This window comes from Macaca thibetana, chromosome 11, assembly GCF_024542745.1.
Source record: "Macaca thibetana thibetana isolate TM-01 chromosome 11, ASM2454274v1, whole genome shotgun sequence".
NCBI lineage: Eukaryota > Metazoa > Chordata > Mammalia > Primates > Cercopithecidae > Macaca > Macaca thibetana.
Window position 1 is genome coordinate 21402501 of NC_065588.1, and position 17028 is coordinate 21419528.

Below are 17028 nucleotides of genomic sequence, written 5' to 3' on the forward strand. Positions count from 1 at the left end.
TAGAACAGAATTTATTAAAGCCACCTATCTACATAAACTGTCCAACTGATTAAAAATCTGAAATCGGCCGGGTGCAATGGCTCAAGCCTGTAATCCCAGCACTTTGGGAGGCCGAGGCAGGTGGATCACGAGGTCAGGAGATCAAGACTATCCTGGCTAACATGGTGAAACCTCATCTCTACTAAAAATACAAAAAACTAGCCGGGCGTGGTGGTGGGCGCCTGTAGTCTCAGCTACTTGGGAGGCTGAGGCGGGAGAAAGGCGTGAACCCGGGAGGCGGAGCTTGCAGTGAGCCGAGATCACGCCACTGCACTCCAGCCTGGGAGACACAGCGAGACTCTGTCTCAAAAAAAAAAAAAAAAAAAAAAAAAATCTGAAATCACTTGTTTCTACATTTTCCACTTCTGTGCTCTAAACACTAGTGGGGCATTCTGTTGTGTTTAATGTCTCTGGTAATAATATCATCTGTCATTATGTCCTTGGATTTTGTGTATGCCTGCTAAACTAAAATTTTAGCATCTCTACCTGCCTCTATTTTTCCTGAACTCAGTGCCATTTTCATGGGTGACTCCAGTTAAATTTTGATTCCTCCCAAACTGCTATATTATCTGAATTATTTGGATAATTCCTTTTCAGGGCATGTCTCTGAAACTAAGAAATTGTCCAAAAGACCATCTCTGTTCTGCAGAGAGTAAAATGGAATGGAAAACAATTATTAAAGAGAATCTACAGAGATAAGAAAATTATATACAGAGTTCTAAACACTAACTTCTTTGTTTCTTAATTTTAAAATTAAGAATGAAGTAAATGTCAATCACGAATTACATTTTCTTATATAGAAAGAAATCCAAAAAACTATTTTACATTTTATCTGTTAAGCAACTGCATTTTTAGAATCTTTGTAAACTGTAAATATATTAGTTTGAACAAGTGAGACTTCACTGGATATAATGCAATGTATTTGCAGCACTGTTGTGTCTTCCAAATTTCTTATGTCATATTTTATACACAACATTTCAGGTGTTTCATAACTGTAGTTGTTTGGAAGTAACTGGTCTCCAGAACAGAAATTACTCAGCCCATTTGGGTGAATGCCCAAGAAGTGATGCTTGTCTAACGAAATTTTACTTTTTTGTTGCAATACAAGTCTTGAATTTATTTTTCTCTGCACTTGGAGGCACCTCATATTTCATGCTGATGGTTAAGTAAGTATGACTTTTAGAAACATTTTCATATGCATGAGACTATAAACACACCTAATAACCTAAAGATATGCATATTTTTACATAATATACTGGGATTCAAATTCATATTTTGTCAAATTTTAATTTTCTGAGAATTCATTTTATTAAAATTACTATGAACTCTCAAGGCCATAATTAATAATTTTGCCTCTAATTTTTCCATTAAAAGTCCAGATTCCATACTTTCTTCTCTTACTAAGAAGCTGATGACATAGACCGGCAATTGCCTCAGTTGTAAAAGGATCTCCCTAGGATTCTAAAAGAACCTTTTGAATTTTGAGTTGACTTGCATCCTAATGGGTCTGTCAGGGTAAATCTATTGATTTCACTAAAATAAAGCATTTGAAAACTAGATAGAAAATATGCTCCATTTGATAATAACATTCCAAAGTTTTTAATCCATGCACAGCATGACTTTTATAATATCCTTGTAGAAAAATAAGAAAATCCACAGAAGCATTCATTCCTTTCTTGGCTCATTAGAAAAGATACAATGCTTGATGAATATTACATGGTAAATGAAACCAATAAGATACTTGTTGTCGTACAACTTTCAAAATTACAGGAAAAGACTGGTGTGAGATAAATAATCTTAAAATCAAAACATATTTATAAATTGTTCTGAGTGCTCATCAGGAAAAAGATTTCCCTAAAAAGAAAGATTCAAAAGGGAAAGTTAATTTAGGATTGGGTGGGGGGGCAACTGTGAAGAAGAGGAATCAGAGTACATCTCAAAATAAGTAACATTTATTCTAAAGGTCTAAAGAAAAAGCTAAATCAAAGGGTTTCCGGGAGAAGGTCTGGGTGCTGACGCCTTAACACAGGAAAGAGCTGATGTGTTTGAGAAATGAAAAGAAGCTGGCAGATTGAAACATACTGAATGAGAGGTTGTGACACATGATAAGATTGGAGAGTTAATGCATGTCCTACTGGCCAACTTGATTCAATCACCTAAAACTGATAAAACATGTAAATAATTGGTCTTAGATCTTAAAAATATATGTGTGTAAGTATAGTGACCTGGGTTAACATTCAACTGTACTTTTAAAACCTACACAGTTGATCACAAGTTCACTGTCAGCAAACAGCATGACATAGTAGAGATGAAAAAAGCAAAAGCATTTTAACATTTGTTAACATTAATATCAACTTGTAATTTGAATTTACAGTTGTTTAATTTTTACTCTGACTGCAAATCTTATCAAATTATTTATACTAAATATTCCACAGATATAGCTCCATCTCAATATAAAATGTTGTCTACTCAAAAGAAGTCTTTCATATTTGCCAAATTAAACTCATTAACATACTAAAAATACCTTAAAATTCAACAATAGTTTGCATATCAACAGGTTTTAGCTTTTTATTTTAAACTCATGAGTTTTAAAAAACACTGTTCCATCATTGATGATAACAATATCATATCTATTTCAGAAACTGATTAAATCAGCATTACAATTTGTCAAAAATATTTAACTCTCGCTAGCCTTTGATTTTACTGAAAGAAGCATTTTGTGAATATGACTACAGAACAAAAATATAAATTTCAGTTTGTTAATAATTTTCTAATGGTTAGACTGTGAAGCTATTTTTTAAACTTGATTAAGTGGGCAGAAGGACATCCATTTATTCAATATGTATTCATTTTGTGTGTCAGGCACAGTTGTATGCACTGAGGATGCAACTGTGAACAAAAGTGATAGAATTTTATTAGTTTTTAGTGTGGGTGGGGAATGAAGGATGAATGTATGTAGCAGAAAAAACAATAAGCAAATAAGTGAGTAAATATACAGAGTAAGTGTGAAGCACTAGAAAGATAAATAAATCGGAATTAAGAAAATAGAAAAAAATGAGAAAATAGGTAAGAGACACTAGTTCAGATATTATGCGTTGAAAGTCCTTTGAGTGACCTGAATGAAGAGATAGAAAAGCCATCTTGAAATCATGATGCATTGAATAAATAAGGTAATAATTGTTATTATTGCTGAAGTGTTTGCCTTTTAAAACAATTGAAATATAACTTTATACAATGGGGCCATTCAACTGAGAACTTAATTCTATCATGAAGAAAAACAACACAGGAGAAGGCTCTAATGTTGTTTCATTTTGATATTTTAATGATATTTAATGTTTCTTTGCCTTTATCTTTTTCAGAATTGTTCAACCTGAATTGAAATCACTTGCACTGGGTTTCCACTCAATGGTTATACGAGCACTAGGTATGATGAAAAATGTATATATATATATATATACACACACACACACACATATTAAATTTAAGTTATAAATATAAATGTCAAGGCTTGAAGACTGAATGTAATGAATCTTTAATTGTGATAGTAAATAAAATTAGCATCGTTTCTATTTTGTGATAAATAAAAACAATAAGAGACAGAGTAAAATTGAGTGACCTAAAAGAGAATTCGATTGTTAATTATATGTAAAGTTAATCTGTTAAGACTAAGGAATTATTGTATTTATATTACACTCGTTCAAACACAAAGGTAGATGGTCCTCCAAATTTTTCTTTTTTTAGAAAAATAAGAATATTTCCTCCCAGTAGGCAGAGTGAAGGGCCTAACTTCTAAACTGAGGCATGATTTAGGCAAGGCCTAAAGCTAGCTTGGGAAGCATGGGAATCTGGCCAGGCTATGGCCAAATTACAATGAAGAAATTGTCTAAGAAGCGAATTTGATGATAAAGTCACAAATCCTCAAAGTTAAAAAGAAGAAATATACAGGAAATAAAACAGAGGAGATGAGATGCTATAGTATTCCATTGGTTTTCTTCCCACCATTCCCTTTCATGTGTCTCTAATCTCCCAGACTCTGTACATCCTGGCAGTTTTCTACCTTCAGATTCAATGGGGATGCCTCACTGCTAGAACATGGGTGACAAAAGCTTAAAGTAACACCTGGGTTGTTAGTACTCCTTCTGATATGTAGAAATGAGACCAAGAGAATGCAGTAAAATTTTTTTTTAGCAATAGAAAATAGGAAAAAAAATGAATTTCACCATACTAATTCTGGGTATCCTATTTCGATGTATCCAATCTGTGGCACGATGGAACCTAATGCACCTATGGAAAAAATACGCATTTAGTACAAAACTTCCAGTTCACAAACAATTGTCTTGAATGCAATAAACGTGTAAATTGTGGAAGGTCTATATAGTGAAAAAGTCATTTAGAAAATAGGTTATGAGTTTTAAAATTGTAGTGATTAGGACCAAATTTGTTACTTAAAACAATCCATTACATTTGTTCAAATCAGTGGCATTATGTGGGGAAAATAAATTGTTAGCGTATATTTTTCATTTTTCAAAGAGTGGCTGTGATTTTTGAAACCTGAAAATTTCTCATCCATTTCCTCAGTACCAGGTTTTTTCAGATACATTAGCCTCAGTCCCTTGTCATTTTAAGATTTCTCACTCTCAGAAAATTAAGACTGATGAAAACTAAATGGAATAAGTAAAATTGTGATACATCAATCACTGTCATTTTTTCCATGACAAAATAAACTCTGAAAATTATTCACCACAATACAAAAAAAGAACAAAGTAAAGTTATGAATACTTCAGTTGCACCATCTGAAGGATAGTTCTCTACTGGCATGTCCCTAAAATTCTTTATCAAATTACCTTTGCCTAGAACCAGGAGTCAATCTTAGAGTTCATTAAAACAGCAGTGGAAGCAGATGGACACTTATTATATAAACAGTTTATTATATAAACAGCATATCTGTCCGTGCATTCTGCAAAATCATGAGCTCCAAATAAAAATTAACCAAAAAAAAAGACCACTGAAAACTTATGCATCATTGTCATCAGAACACTAACACAAACAAAATTTAGTATCACAATCCCCTAACTTAGCCTAAGCTGCTTCAGGAGGTATTTACAAATGCACAAAATCAATTAGTAGAAAATCACTGGACTATGACCTCTAATGACATCAATAAGTGGGAATTAGACATCTGAGCCCAGAAAAAAAGTACAGCCTGCCAAAAGCTAAGCACTCTCTGAAGCTCAGCCTATACTTATCTGGGGAGGGAGTTCTGATGAAGCACTCACTTTTAAATTCTCTTAAAATAGTGTTTAAAAAAAAAAATAAAAGTCTGCCTTTACAGCAGTTGAGCCAAGATCTTTCTCCTTTCCCCATAAAATTGTAATTCTACTCCATTTCAGGTTTCTTTGCCTAAGAAAAATCCTGTATTAACCAACATAACTTCCCAGTTTTACTAACAACATTCTCCTTTTTACCATTCAGGCTTAAGTTAATTGCTACCATAAGAACAGAGTGTACAGGCATGTATGTAGGGAGGGTACAAGCGGGTAGAAGGCATCAATGACATTACTACATGATTCGAGTCTTTGAGATTTCAAATAACCTTTATTATTGGGTAGATGCAGAACAAAATAATAAATAAGTCCTCCAAATTTTTAAACGTTTATTTAATCAAAATGTATCAATGTGGAATATCATACAGTTACATTTAAAATATGTTCCCTGGACTGACATCTTCTCTTCTCCTATTACAGGAGGAATTCTAGCTCCAATATATTTTGGGGCTCTGATTGATACAACATGTATGAAGTGGTCCACCAACAACTGTGGCACACGTGGGTCATGTAGGATATATAATTCCACATTATTTTCGTAAGTTGTCATAAATATATTTCATTAATTTCTCTTTGACTATATTAATTCCTAAAGAATATTATTTTCATTATATAATAATATTAATAATGATAGCCACCATTTAATGGAAACTTACTTTGCAGGCACTATGGTATCAAGCAATCTGGTATCTCATTTTAGTACTCATAGAAACTATAGGACATGAATATTTTCTTCTATTCTATGTGAAGAAACTATGATTTAAGGATAATAACCAACTTGTCAAAAATTAGAGATAATAGAAAATGGCTAGGATTTGTATGTGAATGTTTTTTGTTTCCAAAACTCTCTTCATGTTAGTATATATAAGGATAAATATGCACATGTAAATATATATATATGTGTGTGTGTGTGTGTGCATGTGTGTTTGTGTGTATTCAATTGCCTCTGACTTCTCTAGAAAGACACAGAATGACTAGCTTGGGCTCTGGACATATGTCAATTAAGAAATAAAGGAAAATATGTTTCTATATTACTCTATTCACAGGGAGAGATATTCCATAAGTGACACGAAGATAACTGCATGGGCATCTGGAAAAACAAAACGCTACAATTATACTTTACCTCTTTAAAAAAACTAATTTCAAATTCATATATTGACAAATTATACACTTTGAAATGTGAAACTATATGTATTAAAACTCATAGTATAATTTCTTTCAATTATCTACGAAGCAGAAACTAAGTATGACCCAAATGCCCAGAACTACAATAGAAAAAAAAGACAAAATATTTATAACATCTGCATCATTAAACTTTTAAAAGCAAATTTCAAAGTGAAAATATAAATTAGGAGAATAATTTGCAACTTGTGACACAGACACAGGCAAATATCCTAACTATATAAGGAACTCTTAAAAATCAGCAAAAACAGCATCCAATGCTGGCAAAGATGCAAAACAACAAGAATTTCCTTTCATTTTTCTTTCATTGCTGATGAAAATGTAAAAAATAATAGAGCCATGGTAGAAGACAGTCTGGAATTTCTTACAAAGGAAAACATGGGCTTATGATATGGTTAAGTAATCATGCACCTAAGTATTTACCTAAGTTAGATGAAAACATGTCCCCACAAAAACCTGCACTTGAATATGAAAAATGGAAGCCAACAAGATGTCTTTCAATAGGTGAATGGAAAGCCAAACTGGGGTACATTCACACAATAGAAAATTATTCAACAATAAAAGGAAGTGACCTGTCAACCTACAAAAAGACAAGAAAGAAACTAAAGGCGTGTAGCTAAGTGAAAGAAGGCAGTCTAAAGAAGTTTCTGGGCCTGGTGTGGTGGCCCACGCCTGTAATCCAGGCACTTTGGGAGGCCGAGGTGGGAGGATCCATGAGGCCAGGATTTCAAGACCAGCCTGTACAACATGGCAAAACTCTGTCTCCACTAAAAATACAAAAATTAGCCAGGCATGGTCGTGCACATCTGTAATTTCAACTACTTGGGAGGCTAAAGCACAAGAATCCCTTGAACCCAGGAGGCAGAGGTTGCAGTTCGCCAAGATCATGCCACTCCTCTCCAGCCTGGCTGACAGAGCGAGACTCTGTCTCAAAAAAAAGAAAAAAAAAATTAACAAAAATTAAAGAAGCTTCTAACTATATGACCTTTTGTAAAAGGCCAAACTGTGAAGACAATGAAAGATCAGTGGTTGCTTGGAGCTCAGTGGGGAGAAGACAGGGATGAGTAGGTGGAGGACAGGGCATTTTAAGGGTGGTGAAATGATTTTATATGATTTTATAATGGTGGATACATGATGTTATGTATTTGTCAAACCTGTGGATCCATACACATACCACATACAAACCACATAAAAAGCAAACTAATCTAAAATATGAACTTAATAATAATGCATTCATATCAGTTCATCAATTGTAACAAAGTTACCATGCTAATATAAAATAATACAGACTATTAATGATAGGGGAAACTGTGTGTGTGAGGCGGGGAGTATACGGGACTTCTTCATACTTTCTATGCAGTTTTTCTGTAAATCTGAAATTTCTGTAAAAAGTAGGTTCTATTAAAAAAATCGAATATCTCCCAAAGAAAATAATCACTAATGGCTATTAAATATATAAAAAGATGCTCAAATTAATTGATAATGACAGGATTGCTATTAAAACTCACCCAGATTTTCAATAATCAAAAATGTTAAGTAGACATTGTATTGGCAAAAGTACAGAACTTTGAGCTAGCAGCAAACTTCTAGAAATTTATCCTACAGATAGCTATATTCCCAAATAGATAAAATGGCACATATATAAGATTACATACATATGTATGGCAACATTGTTTATGATGGCAAAATATTGGAAGCAACTTAAATATCTCTTGATAAGGGAGTCATTAAATAAATAGTTCTACAGTTCTACTTGCAGGAAAATGAATAGTCTGATGTCTTGAAAAAAGAAGAAAAAATTATTTGTTTACTAATGTGGAACCTTCTTCAAGACATATTTTTGTATGAAAAAAAAGAACCATGAAGAATGTGTATGGAACATGCTATCATTTATATGAAAGTGGAGGAAGTTTATTAGTTCAGGATACATCTCTGTAGTAAAGACCTAGGATCAAATTTACCAAAAAGACTTCCTTCCATTTAATGTGCAAATTCACTATCTAAAATCCCCAATGGATAAAATGATCCAGCTTTTTCCAGAATTGTACCCCATAGGCATTCTCATAAATTTATTTAAATATTAATGATAGAAAATTTCTCACAAAATGGGAGAAAGAAATGAAAGGAGATTACAAATGAAAACTTCATATATTTATCTTAATGACTTTTTTTAAGAATGTGTTCGTTTTTTATTGAAATCATCATTTATTTCCAGAACACCTGGCAAGATGCTCCTCAGAATTTCCCCAAAGCAATGACCACAACTTCAAGTATTCATGTAACATTTTGAGATGGCTTTATAATGGTTTGAGTATAAAAAGACCCTAAAACTATTTTTAAGCCATACTAGTTCCTTTTTGTTCAGTGAAGATTTAGTTAGAACTAAAGTGAAATTTTTAAATTTTTTATGTTAATTGATTTATTAATGCATTCTTCTTGTTGAATAACTGTTATAGTATCCAAATTTTTAATATACTGCAAAGACCATTGTGATAACATTAGTGTATATTTGTGCTATATATATTTAATATGCATATATATGCATATATAAGATAGATATATAGTATATATGTTATTCTTATGTACTTTAATTTATGCTCATCCCAAGACATTAAGATTTAAAGGGTCAGTCTTTGTACATCTTGACATATTTATCATTTTATTTTCTCTGATTTCTTCTTGCATGTCTACAAAATGTCTCAAGTACTGATCTTAGGTTTTACAATAGTGATGTTATCTTCAGGAGCAATTTGGGTAGGGTCAGAATCTTGCAGCCTTCAACTACATGGCTCCTAAATCATAATTTCTAATATTCTGGCTAATTTGTTAGTTCTGCAAAGGCAGTCTAGTCCCCAGACAAGAAGGGGCTTGTTTTAGAGAAGGGATTTTATTGTTTCTTTTTTCAATCTCTATAATATAAACGAAGTTCTTCCCAGAGTTAGTAGCAAAAGGAATAATTATTTGTCATATAGGTTCTTTTATAAAATTGGCTATGTTGAAACTTTATTCTATAAGGAACATTATATTCTAATTTTAAAGCCTTGAAGTCCCACAGGTTTTCTGTACAGTGTTCCTGACCTGTGATTTTGTGCCATCACATACCTGTAGGAGTTGGGTAATTTTTCCTTCCTCTCAAGGTCCCAAGATAAAATGTGCCAAGAAGAAAGGGGCATTCTTATCACAGGTCAGGAACACTGTACAGAGAATGCATAGACAAGATATAAGGCCAGCTTTTCCCAGGGGCTTTTATTGGATCTATAAGTCAACTTCTATTCCTCAAAGAAAGTATTCCATTCCAGTTAAAGCCTTGGTAAAATGACCAGTTTATCCAGTTAGGTCCTGTTATAAGAAAAAACATATTCTTATTGCACTTATGCAAATAAGTATACTGCCATAAGTTGAGAATACTCACAAATAGTTTTTAAATTCTGGAGAAATTAGTTAGAGGGAAAGCAATATGCTCCAAAGTTTACTCCCAGGAGCATACTTTACTCAATTGCTAAAAGTTGTAAATACTCAAAATAAAAAGGTTTATTGACTGTGAAAAACAAATGAATTAGCGATGTTTAACATCTCAGCTCTCTGTGAGAGTCCTAGAAGTTTGTGTTTTTTCCTTCTATTCCAATAGCACAATTTCTAAAGTTATCAGGGGCCTGCATTCAAGAGTACCTGTCAGAGTCCGCTATCTGATTCTAAACTGCCTTTTGAAAAGGATCAAAACAAAATAATTGTCTGTGGATAAAAAACTTAAGAAAGCCACTATTAAAACCACAATTCACTAGGAATTTTGTTAATTCTGTGACATACAACAATTTTACATAACAATTTTAATTATGAATAACACTAAGTCATATCAGAATTTTAGGAGTTTCCCATTATTTTGGAACATATACTAATAACTTATTTATACAAATAGAGTACAAAGAAAGTCAAACACCATTTAATATTTGGCAGTGCTTCCTGTATGATTTTTGTGCTAAATAAAACAAATATGCCATTTTTAGACTTTAGTAAACCTAATATCTAAACAATTAATTAGGTCAGAAAAAGACATACTCATAACTTATAATTTAATTTTGGAAAGTTTGTCAAATATCAAAGATTTAAAACACTGGGTATCACAAAATAGGATCACAGGTTATTTATTTAGTCAAAGTGGTAACTCAAAAAAATTTTAAAAAGACAAAAACCTGCACTTATTGATACAGGAGAGAATTATCTTTCTAAACAACAAGACCTAATAAAAACAGCATAAGGCCACCTAAATCTGTTTCTTACCTCTCCCCTCTTCCCTTTTTCCTGTCGTTTACCCAAAGAGACAAACAAAATCCTTTCATTATCTTTTAATATTACACAAAAATTTTGTTCAGAAGAGAAAGTCAAATTTCACCTTTGCATAGTGTACTATTAATGTTAAACCCAATTCTTTAAAAAAAAAAAAAAAAAAACCCTATAAACCAAGTTATATAACTTTAGTTAGTTTGAGCATATGGTAACATTCTCATAAGCTTATTATATCCCTTTACAATGTTTATTTGTTAAACAGCAGAACAATGCTTTAAGAAAACCCTGTCATACTTTTATTACACTGTTCAATTTATGGAAAACTGAATAATACCCCTTTAACTTAGCTAACGTTTATACACAGAATTTCCTTTACAAGATTAATTTTTCACAAACCGTTCACAACTTGCTCAAACTTTTAGTTGTATTCTAACTTAAGACATCCCGTTAGCCCTCTAAACTGGGCAAAAACAACATTTCTAAGCCTTCTTATAATCTTTTACCAAAACACAGTTTGCTTTCCTTGCACGCTTGCATGAAAAACTATTACTCCAGTAATCTTAATTACACGTTACAATGTTAACTCAGCAACTTCTATTTTTGGTGAAAACCCTGATAATTAGTGATCTTAATTATATCCTTGGTATGGAGCCTAGGACACCAGACAGTAGTGCAAATAAGGTCTGACTCTTTCCAGAATAACTAAGTAGCATAGATCACTCAACATGTCCCTCAGGCCTTACCTAGAATCTAATGGTTCTAAAGTAATCAAATGTTGAAATTTTGAAGACATTTTTATTTTGTCAATAATCTTTATAACTGTTTTTATTTCCCAAAGATTACTAAAGTCATGTGAACCAAAAGGCATTAAAGTATCTATTTCTCTGACTAAATATTTGACTTAAGTGCTTAGTTTTTAAGCCAATTAATCAGAGTTCTTTTATATATAAATGTCACACACAACACATATAAATACACAAAAAGACAGAAAAAGATTCAGTACTTGTAAGATTTTTTTATTAGCCAGTTTCTTAGTTGAATTAGTGGCTTCAGCATGGAAACCTTTGAGGTAAAGGGCCAGGAAAGCAAGCAGTTTCTAGGGCCTAATAAGCAGGCACAGCTGGAAGGCAAAAACAACAGGTAATATAACGTAAAACAGGGCAGAACTTTTGATTTTGAGAGAGTACTATCTTCCTTCAATGCCTAGGGTTCCATGAGGAAAACAGAGCTTTTTCCCAAAAATGGTACCCCCCATTTTTCCCAAGGAGTCCTAGTCTGTCAGAAATCAACTTAGTTACTTTCATGTGGGCTTCAAGAGTAGCAAAAAGACAGACTGAGGAAATAATTCACTCAAGTGAGAAAAAAATAAACAAACAAAAAGTTATTCTCCAAAAACAAGATCTAAGAAGAGAAAAAGCACAAAGGCCTTGTGTATGTGTGTGTATATATATACACACACACACACATATATACACACACACACAGACACATATGTATATATGTATATGCTATATATACATGTTATATACATGTATATATGTGTGTATATATACACACACATATATGTATATGTGTGTGTGTGTGTGTGTGTAGAGAGGGAGAGAAAAAGAGAGAGGGAGAGCACTTGGATATCCATTTTTAATTAAGGTGATTTTAGCCATAGTGTCCTTTAAAAAAAAAATCCTTTATATCTCTTGTTATCTGACTTTAGCAAGGCCAAACAGCCAATATTTCTGGTTTTTGAACTTCTTTGCAAATAGTAATCACCTAGGTGAAATATATAAGCCTTAACTAAGGTTGTAACTTAACCATGAGTGTATGAAGTATTTTCAAATAGGCGGTGAGTAGTTTTTACAAGATCTAGAATCTTCAAAGGTAACTCAGAGAAACGAAAATTCAAGAAGAGAAGCCAGAAGTTGGTCACGGAGGAGTAGAGAATCAACAAATGGCAAAAGTCACAAGAATATCAAATCAGAAAGCACTCATTCCCTGGGCCAAGAATTGAGTCCCAGGCCACCATTGTGAAAAGACAAACCTTTAGTTTCTGAGCTACAGCATTGGTTAGTCTTCATTACCTTTCCCAGAAGGATTTTAGTGCAACCAATTTCAAGCTTGCAAAGGCTTTTAACTGTTCAAGATAATTTTTAGGGCTAACATTAACCACAAAATACCTGTCCTCTAGATGGTAGAGACCAAGAGTAAGTACTGCCACATGGTTACAAGGTCAAGCTCCCAAGGACATAAAACAAGATGAGAGGGAAATCTCATCCAGTATGAGTTTCAGGAACACACAGCAAAATTTGTAACTGACCAGCCTGAAAGGCTGGCTTAAAAAGTAGGCTTATAGGAATCCTAAGGCTACTTTCTACATTCTTTCCTATGATACCCCTCTCCATTACAGAACAACACTAAAAGACAAATTCTTAGGACAAAGTACACCAGATTTGCTAAAGCCTAAGATGAGTCTGAAAAATTCGTTTTTCTATTAGTCAGACCACACACACACAGAGTGAGAGAGTGGGAGAGAGTGAGAGACAGAGAGAGAGAGAGAGAGAGAGGGAGAAAGACAGAGACAGAGACCAGAAGCTTGGTGGTAAGAAATTCTTACCCCTTTTGCCAGCATACCACGTTTCCGGGTTCCCTTTCTCTGCACTTCCGGAAGAATAGAGTGGCTTTTGATGACCCTACTCATTGCACTGTAGCTTTGGGGGCCAAGCCACTTCACAAAAGAAAATTATCCTTTTCTGTTTTGTAAAACCATAGGCAAAAGCTTCTCATTTTTGCAAGATGCTGCCCAATGGGGTTCATGAGGAATCAAATTAACATTTTCCACCCCAGCCTAGCAAAATACACATAACAAAGCAGACATTTGTCACCTCATTCAGCACCCAATATTGACCCGGCAAGGCTCAAACTTTCTTTCATTGGTCCCTGTCATCTCTGAGCCACTTAAGATTTGGAGAGATAACCTCCAACTGGGAATTCAGTTCTCTGGGCAAGATGAAGAAGTGGACAGTCACCCCAAGTCAGGCCTTTTGAGCTTCCTTCAGGACTCACTGAATGTGACCAAACAAATAATGAGGGTTTTCTGAGTTAGATGGCCTAGACTTCCATCAGTAGTTTCTTTAGAGGTTTCCTCCACATGTACAAACACACACACACAACAAAAACAAGACAGAAGACCTTCCAAACCACAACTTCTAACCAAGAATTCTGAGTATTCCTCCCGAACGAACCTTCTATTCTCCACCTAAGAAATCTCCCTGAAATCTTTTTGATTGAAGAGAAATCTCCTGAACCAAGACTGTTCCTACTAATTAGAGAGAGCTAACCAACACCTCCAAAAGAGCTGAACTGAGACCTCAAAAAAAAAAAAAAAAACCAAGGGCCCCAAAGAAGCCAAACCAAGGCCCCTAAAGAAGCCAAATCATGATCCCCAGATGAGCCAAACCAATTGGGAGAAGGAAGGAGGTGTTGGCAGTGCCTAGAATACTCACCAAATTAGTTTAGAGACAGACATTATTTCCAGGAACTATTTCTCCATTGCAATTAAATCCATGCGCATTGTGCCAGCAGCACCCTGCCAGTAGTGCCAAAGTCAGCCCACAGTCCAAGAGAACTAGGCAGCCACTTGAGTTGGCCTCTGGATCCATCACCAGAGCAGGGCTACTGAACCACGGGCAGGTAGGCAGAAGGGCAATCCCAGATGAGACCCCAAGTGTGTAACCACCTAACAGGTTCACCTGGCCCACTAGAGCTTATTTATCAAGAAAGAGGTTACTAATCAAAACAGGGGAATTGCAATAAACAGTAATTCATGCAGAGCCAGCTGTGCAGGACCCCAGAGTTTTGTTATTACTCAAATCATTCTCTCTGAGAATTTGAGGACTGGAGTTTTTAAAGATAATTTGGTGGGTAGGCGGGGGGCAGTGAGTCAAGAGTTCTGATTGGTCAGGTCAGAGATGAAATCATAGGGTGTTGATACTGTCCTGAGTCACTTCCTGGGAGGGCGCCACAGCTTGAGATAAGTCAGTTTATCAGTCTGGGTGGTGTGAGCTCATCTGTGAATTTCAGGATCTGCAAAATATATCAGGTATTGATCTTAGGTTTTACAATAGTGCTGTTACCCTCAGGAGCAATTTTGGTAGAGTCAGAATCTTGTAGCCTCCAGATGCATTACTCCTAAATCGTAGTTTCTAATCTTTTGGCTAATTTGTTAGTCCTACAAAAGTAGTCTGTTTCCCAGGCAAGAAGCTGGTTTGTTTTGGGAAAGGACTGTTACTGTCTTGGTTTTAAACTCAAAGATGTAAACTAAATTTCTCCCAGAATTAGTTCAGCTTACACCCAGAAATGAACAAGAACAGTTTGGAGGATAGAAGCAAGATGCAGTTGGTTAGATCAGATCTCTTTCATTGTCTCAGTTACAATTTTGCAGGGACAATTTCATAAGCATTTAGTGCAATAAGCTTTCCACTTTACGCTGTTTATGCTATATCCTACAGGTTTTAATATACTTTGTCTTGATTTTCATTTGTTTAAAACAAAAAAATTGTGTTTTGCCCTAATTTTGTTATTTACCCAAAAGTAATTCAGGGCTAAGTTATATAGGTTTCTTGTAATTGTGTAGTTTTGAGAGTTGCTCTTGATATTGATTTCTATTTTTATTCCACTGTGGTTCTTGAAGATGTTTGTTATAATTCTGATTTTTAAAAAAATGTATTGTGACTTATGACTTAGAATGTGGTTAGTTTTAGAGAATGTTTTATAAACAGATAAAAAATGCATTTTCTCTGACTTTGGGATGAAGTATTATCTAGAAATCTATTAGATCCACTTGGTAAAGAGTCTAGTTCAAGTCGAAATTTTTTTTTAGCTTTTGGCCATGATGCTGTGCCTGCCTAGTGCTGTCAGTCTGGTGTGGAAGCTTATTTCTCAATGTATTACTTTCTGTCTCTTTGCTTAGGTCTGGTAGTATTTATTTTATAAATATGATTGCTTCAGTATTGAGTCTGTATATATTTAGATTAGTTAAATCTTGTAGAATTAAATGCTTTATCAATATATAATGCACTTATTTGGGTTTTTTTGACACTCTTGTTTGTTTAAGGTCTATTTTATTTGATACAAAGAGAGGAATTTCAGCTTGTTTTTGCTTTCCATTTGAAAGATAGATCTTTCTTCATCCTTTTACTTTAAGTCTATGGGTGTCCTTACATATGAGATGGATTCCTTAAGGGCAGCAGCAGATTGTCTTTTTTTTCTTTTAAATCCACTTTGCTACTCTATGTCTCTTATATGGAGCATTTAGGCAATTTACATTCAAAGTTAATATTGATATGTGAAACTTTGTACCTCCCATACTGTTGTTAGTTAGTTGCTTTGTAGATGCCATTGTGTAGTTACTTAATAGGATCTGTAGGCTTTGTAATTATGTGTGCTTTTATGGCAGCTAGTATCGGTCTTTGTTTCCTGTTTTGAACTCCTTTGAGCATTTTTTCTAAAACTGATCTGGTGGTGACATATTTCCTTAGCGTTTACTGGTCTGGGAAATACTTTATTTCTACTTTATTTACAAATCTTCATTGGGGAGGTTATGAGGTTCTTGGCTGTCATTATTATTATTATTATTATTATTTTGTAGGTCTAACAATAGGCCCCCAATCTCTTCTAGCTTGCAATGTGTCTGCTGGGAAGTTCACCTTTAGTCTAATGGTATTTCCTTCATAAATAATTTGGCCCTTTTCTCTAGCTGCCTTTAAGATTTGTTCTTTCGTGCTGAACGTAGCCAGTCTGATGACTATATTCCTTTAGAATGGTTGTTTTGTATAGTATCTCATAGGTATTCTCTGAATTTCTTGTATACGGATGTGAAGCGCTCTAGCAAGATTATTTTTTAATTTCTGAATTATTCCCACAACTGTGTTTTCTAAGTTGCTTACTTTTTCTTTTTTCTCATTAGTGCTAATAATCATACGTCTTGTTTCTTTAAATAGCTCTATGTTTCTCAAAGGCATCACTCATTTTTTTACCTTCTGTTTTCTTTTTTTTTTTTTTTTTTTAATGACTGTGTTAATTTGAAAGACCAGTTTCGAGATTGTGTTAGTAAGGGTTATCTAGAGGGATAGAACTAATAGAATATATATATATATGTATAAAATATGATATACATAGATTATATATATCCTATATATCATATTAT

The 17028-nt window shown here is 34.0% G+C and overlaps 1 protein-coding gene across 3 annotated transcripts in view; it reads left to right on the plus strand.

The window, feature by feature from the left end:
* Nucleotides 1-17028, plus strand: part of LOC126930507 (solute carrier organic anion transporter family member 1B3) — a 409969-nt gene that overhangs the window by 380228 nt on the left and 12713 nt on the right. For 2 of the 3 annotated variants that reach the window (XM_050747599.1, XM_050747600.1), the window contains 3 exons: nucleotides 1021-1205; nucleotides 3399-3463; nucleotides 5784-5901. The exons of the other annotated variant lie outside the window; for it this stretch is intronic. In XM_050747599.1, coding sequence (XP_050603556.1) covers nucleotides 1021-1205; nucleotides 3399-3463; nucleotides 5784-5901 — 368 coding nt within the window. The remainder of the gene's footprint in view (nucleotides 1-1020; nucleotides 1206-3398; nucleotides 3464-5783; nucleotides 5902-17028) is intronic. 3 annotated transcript variants of the gene reach the window in all.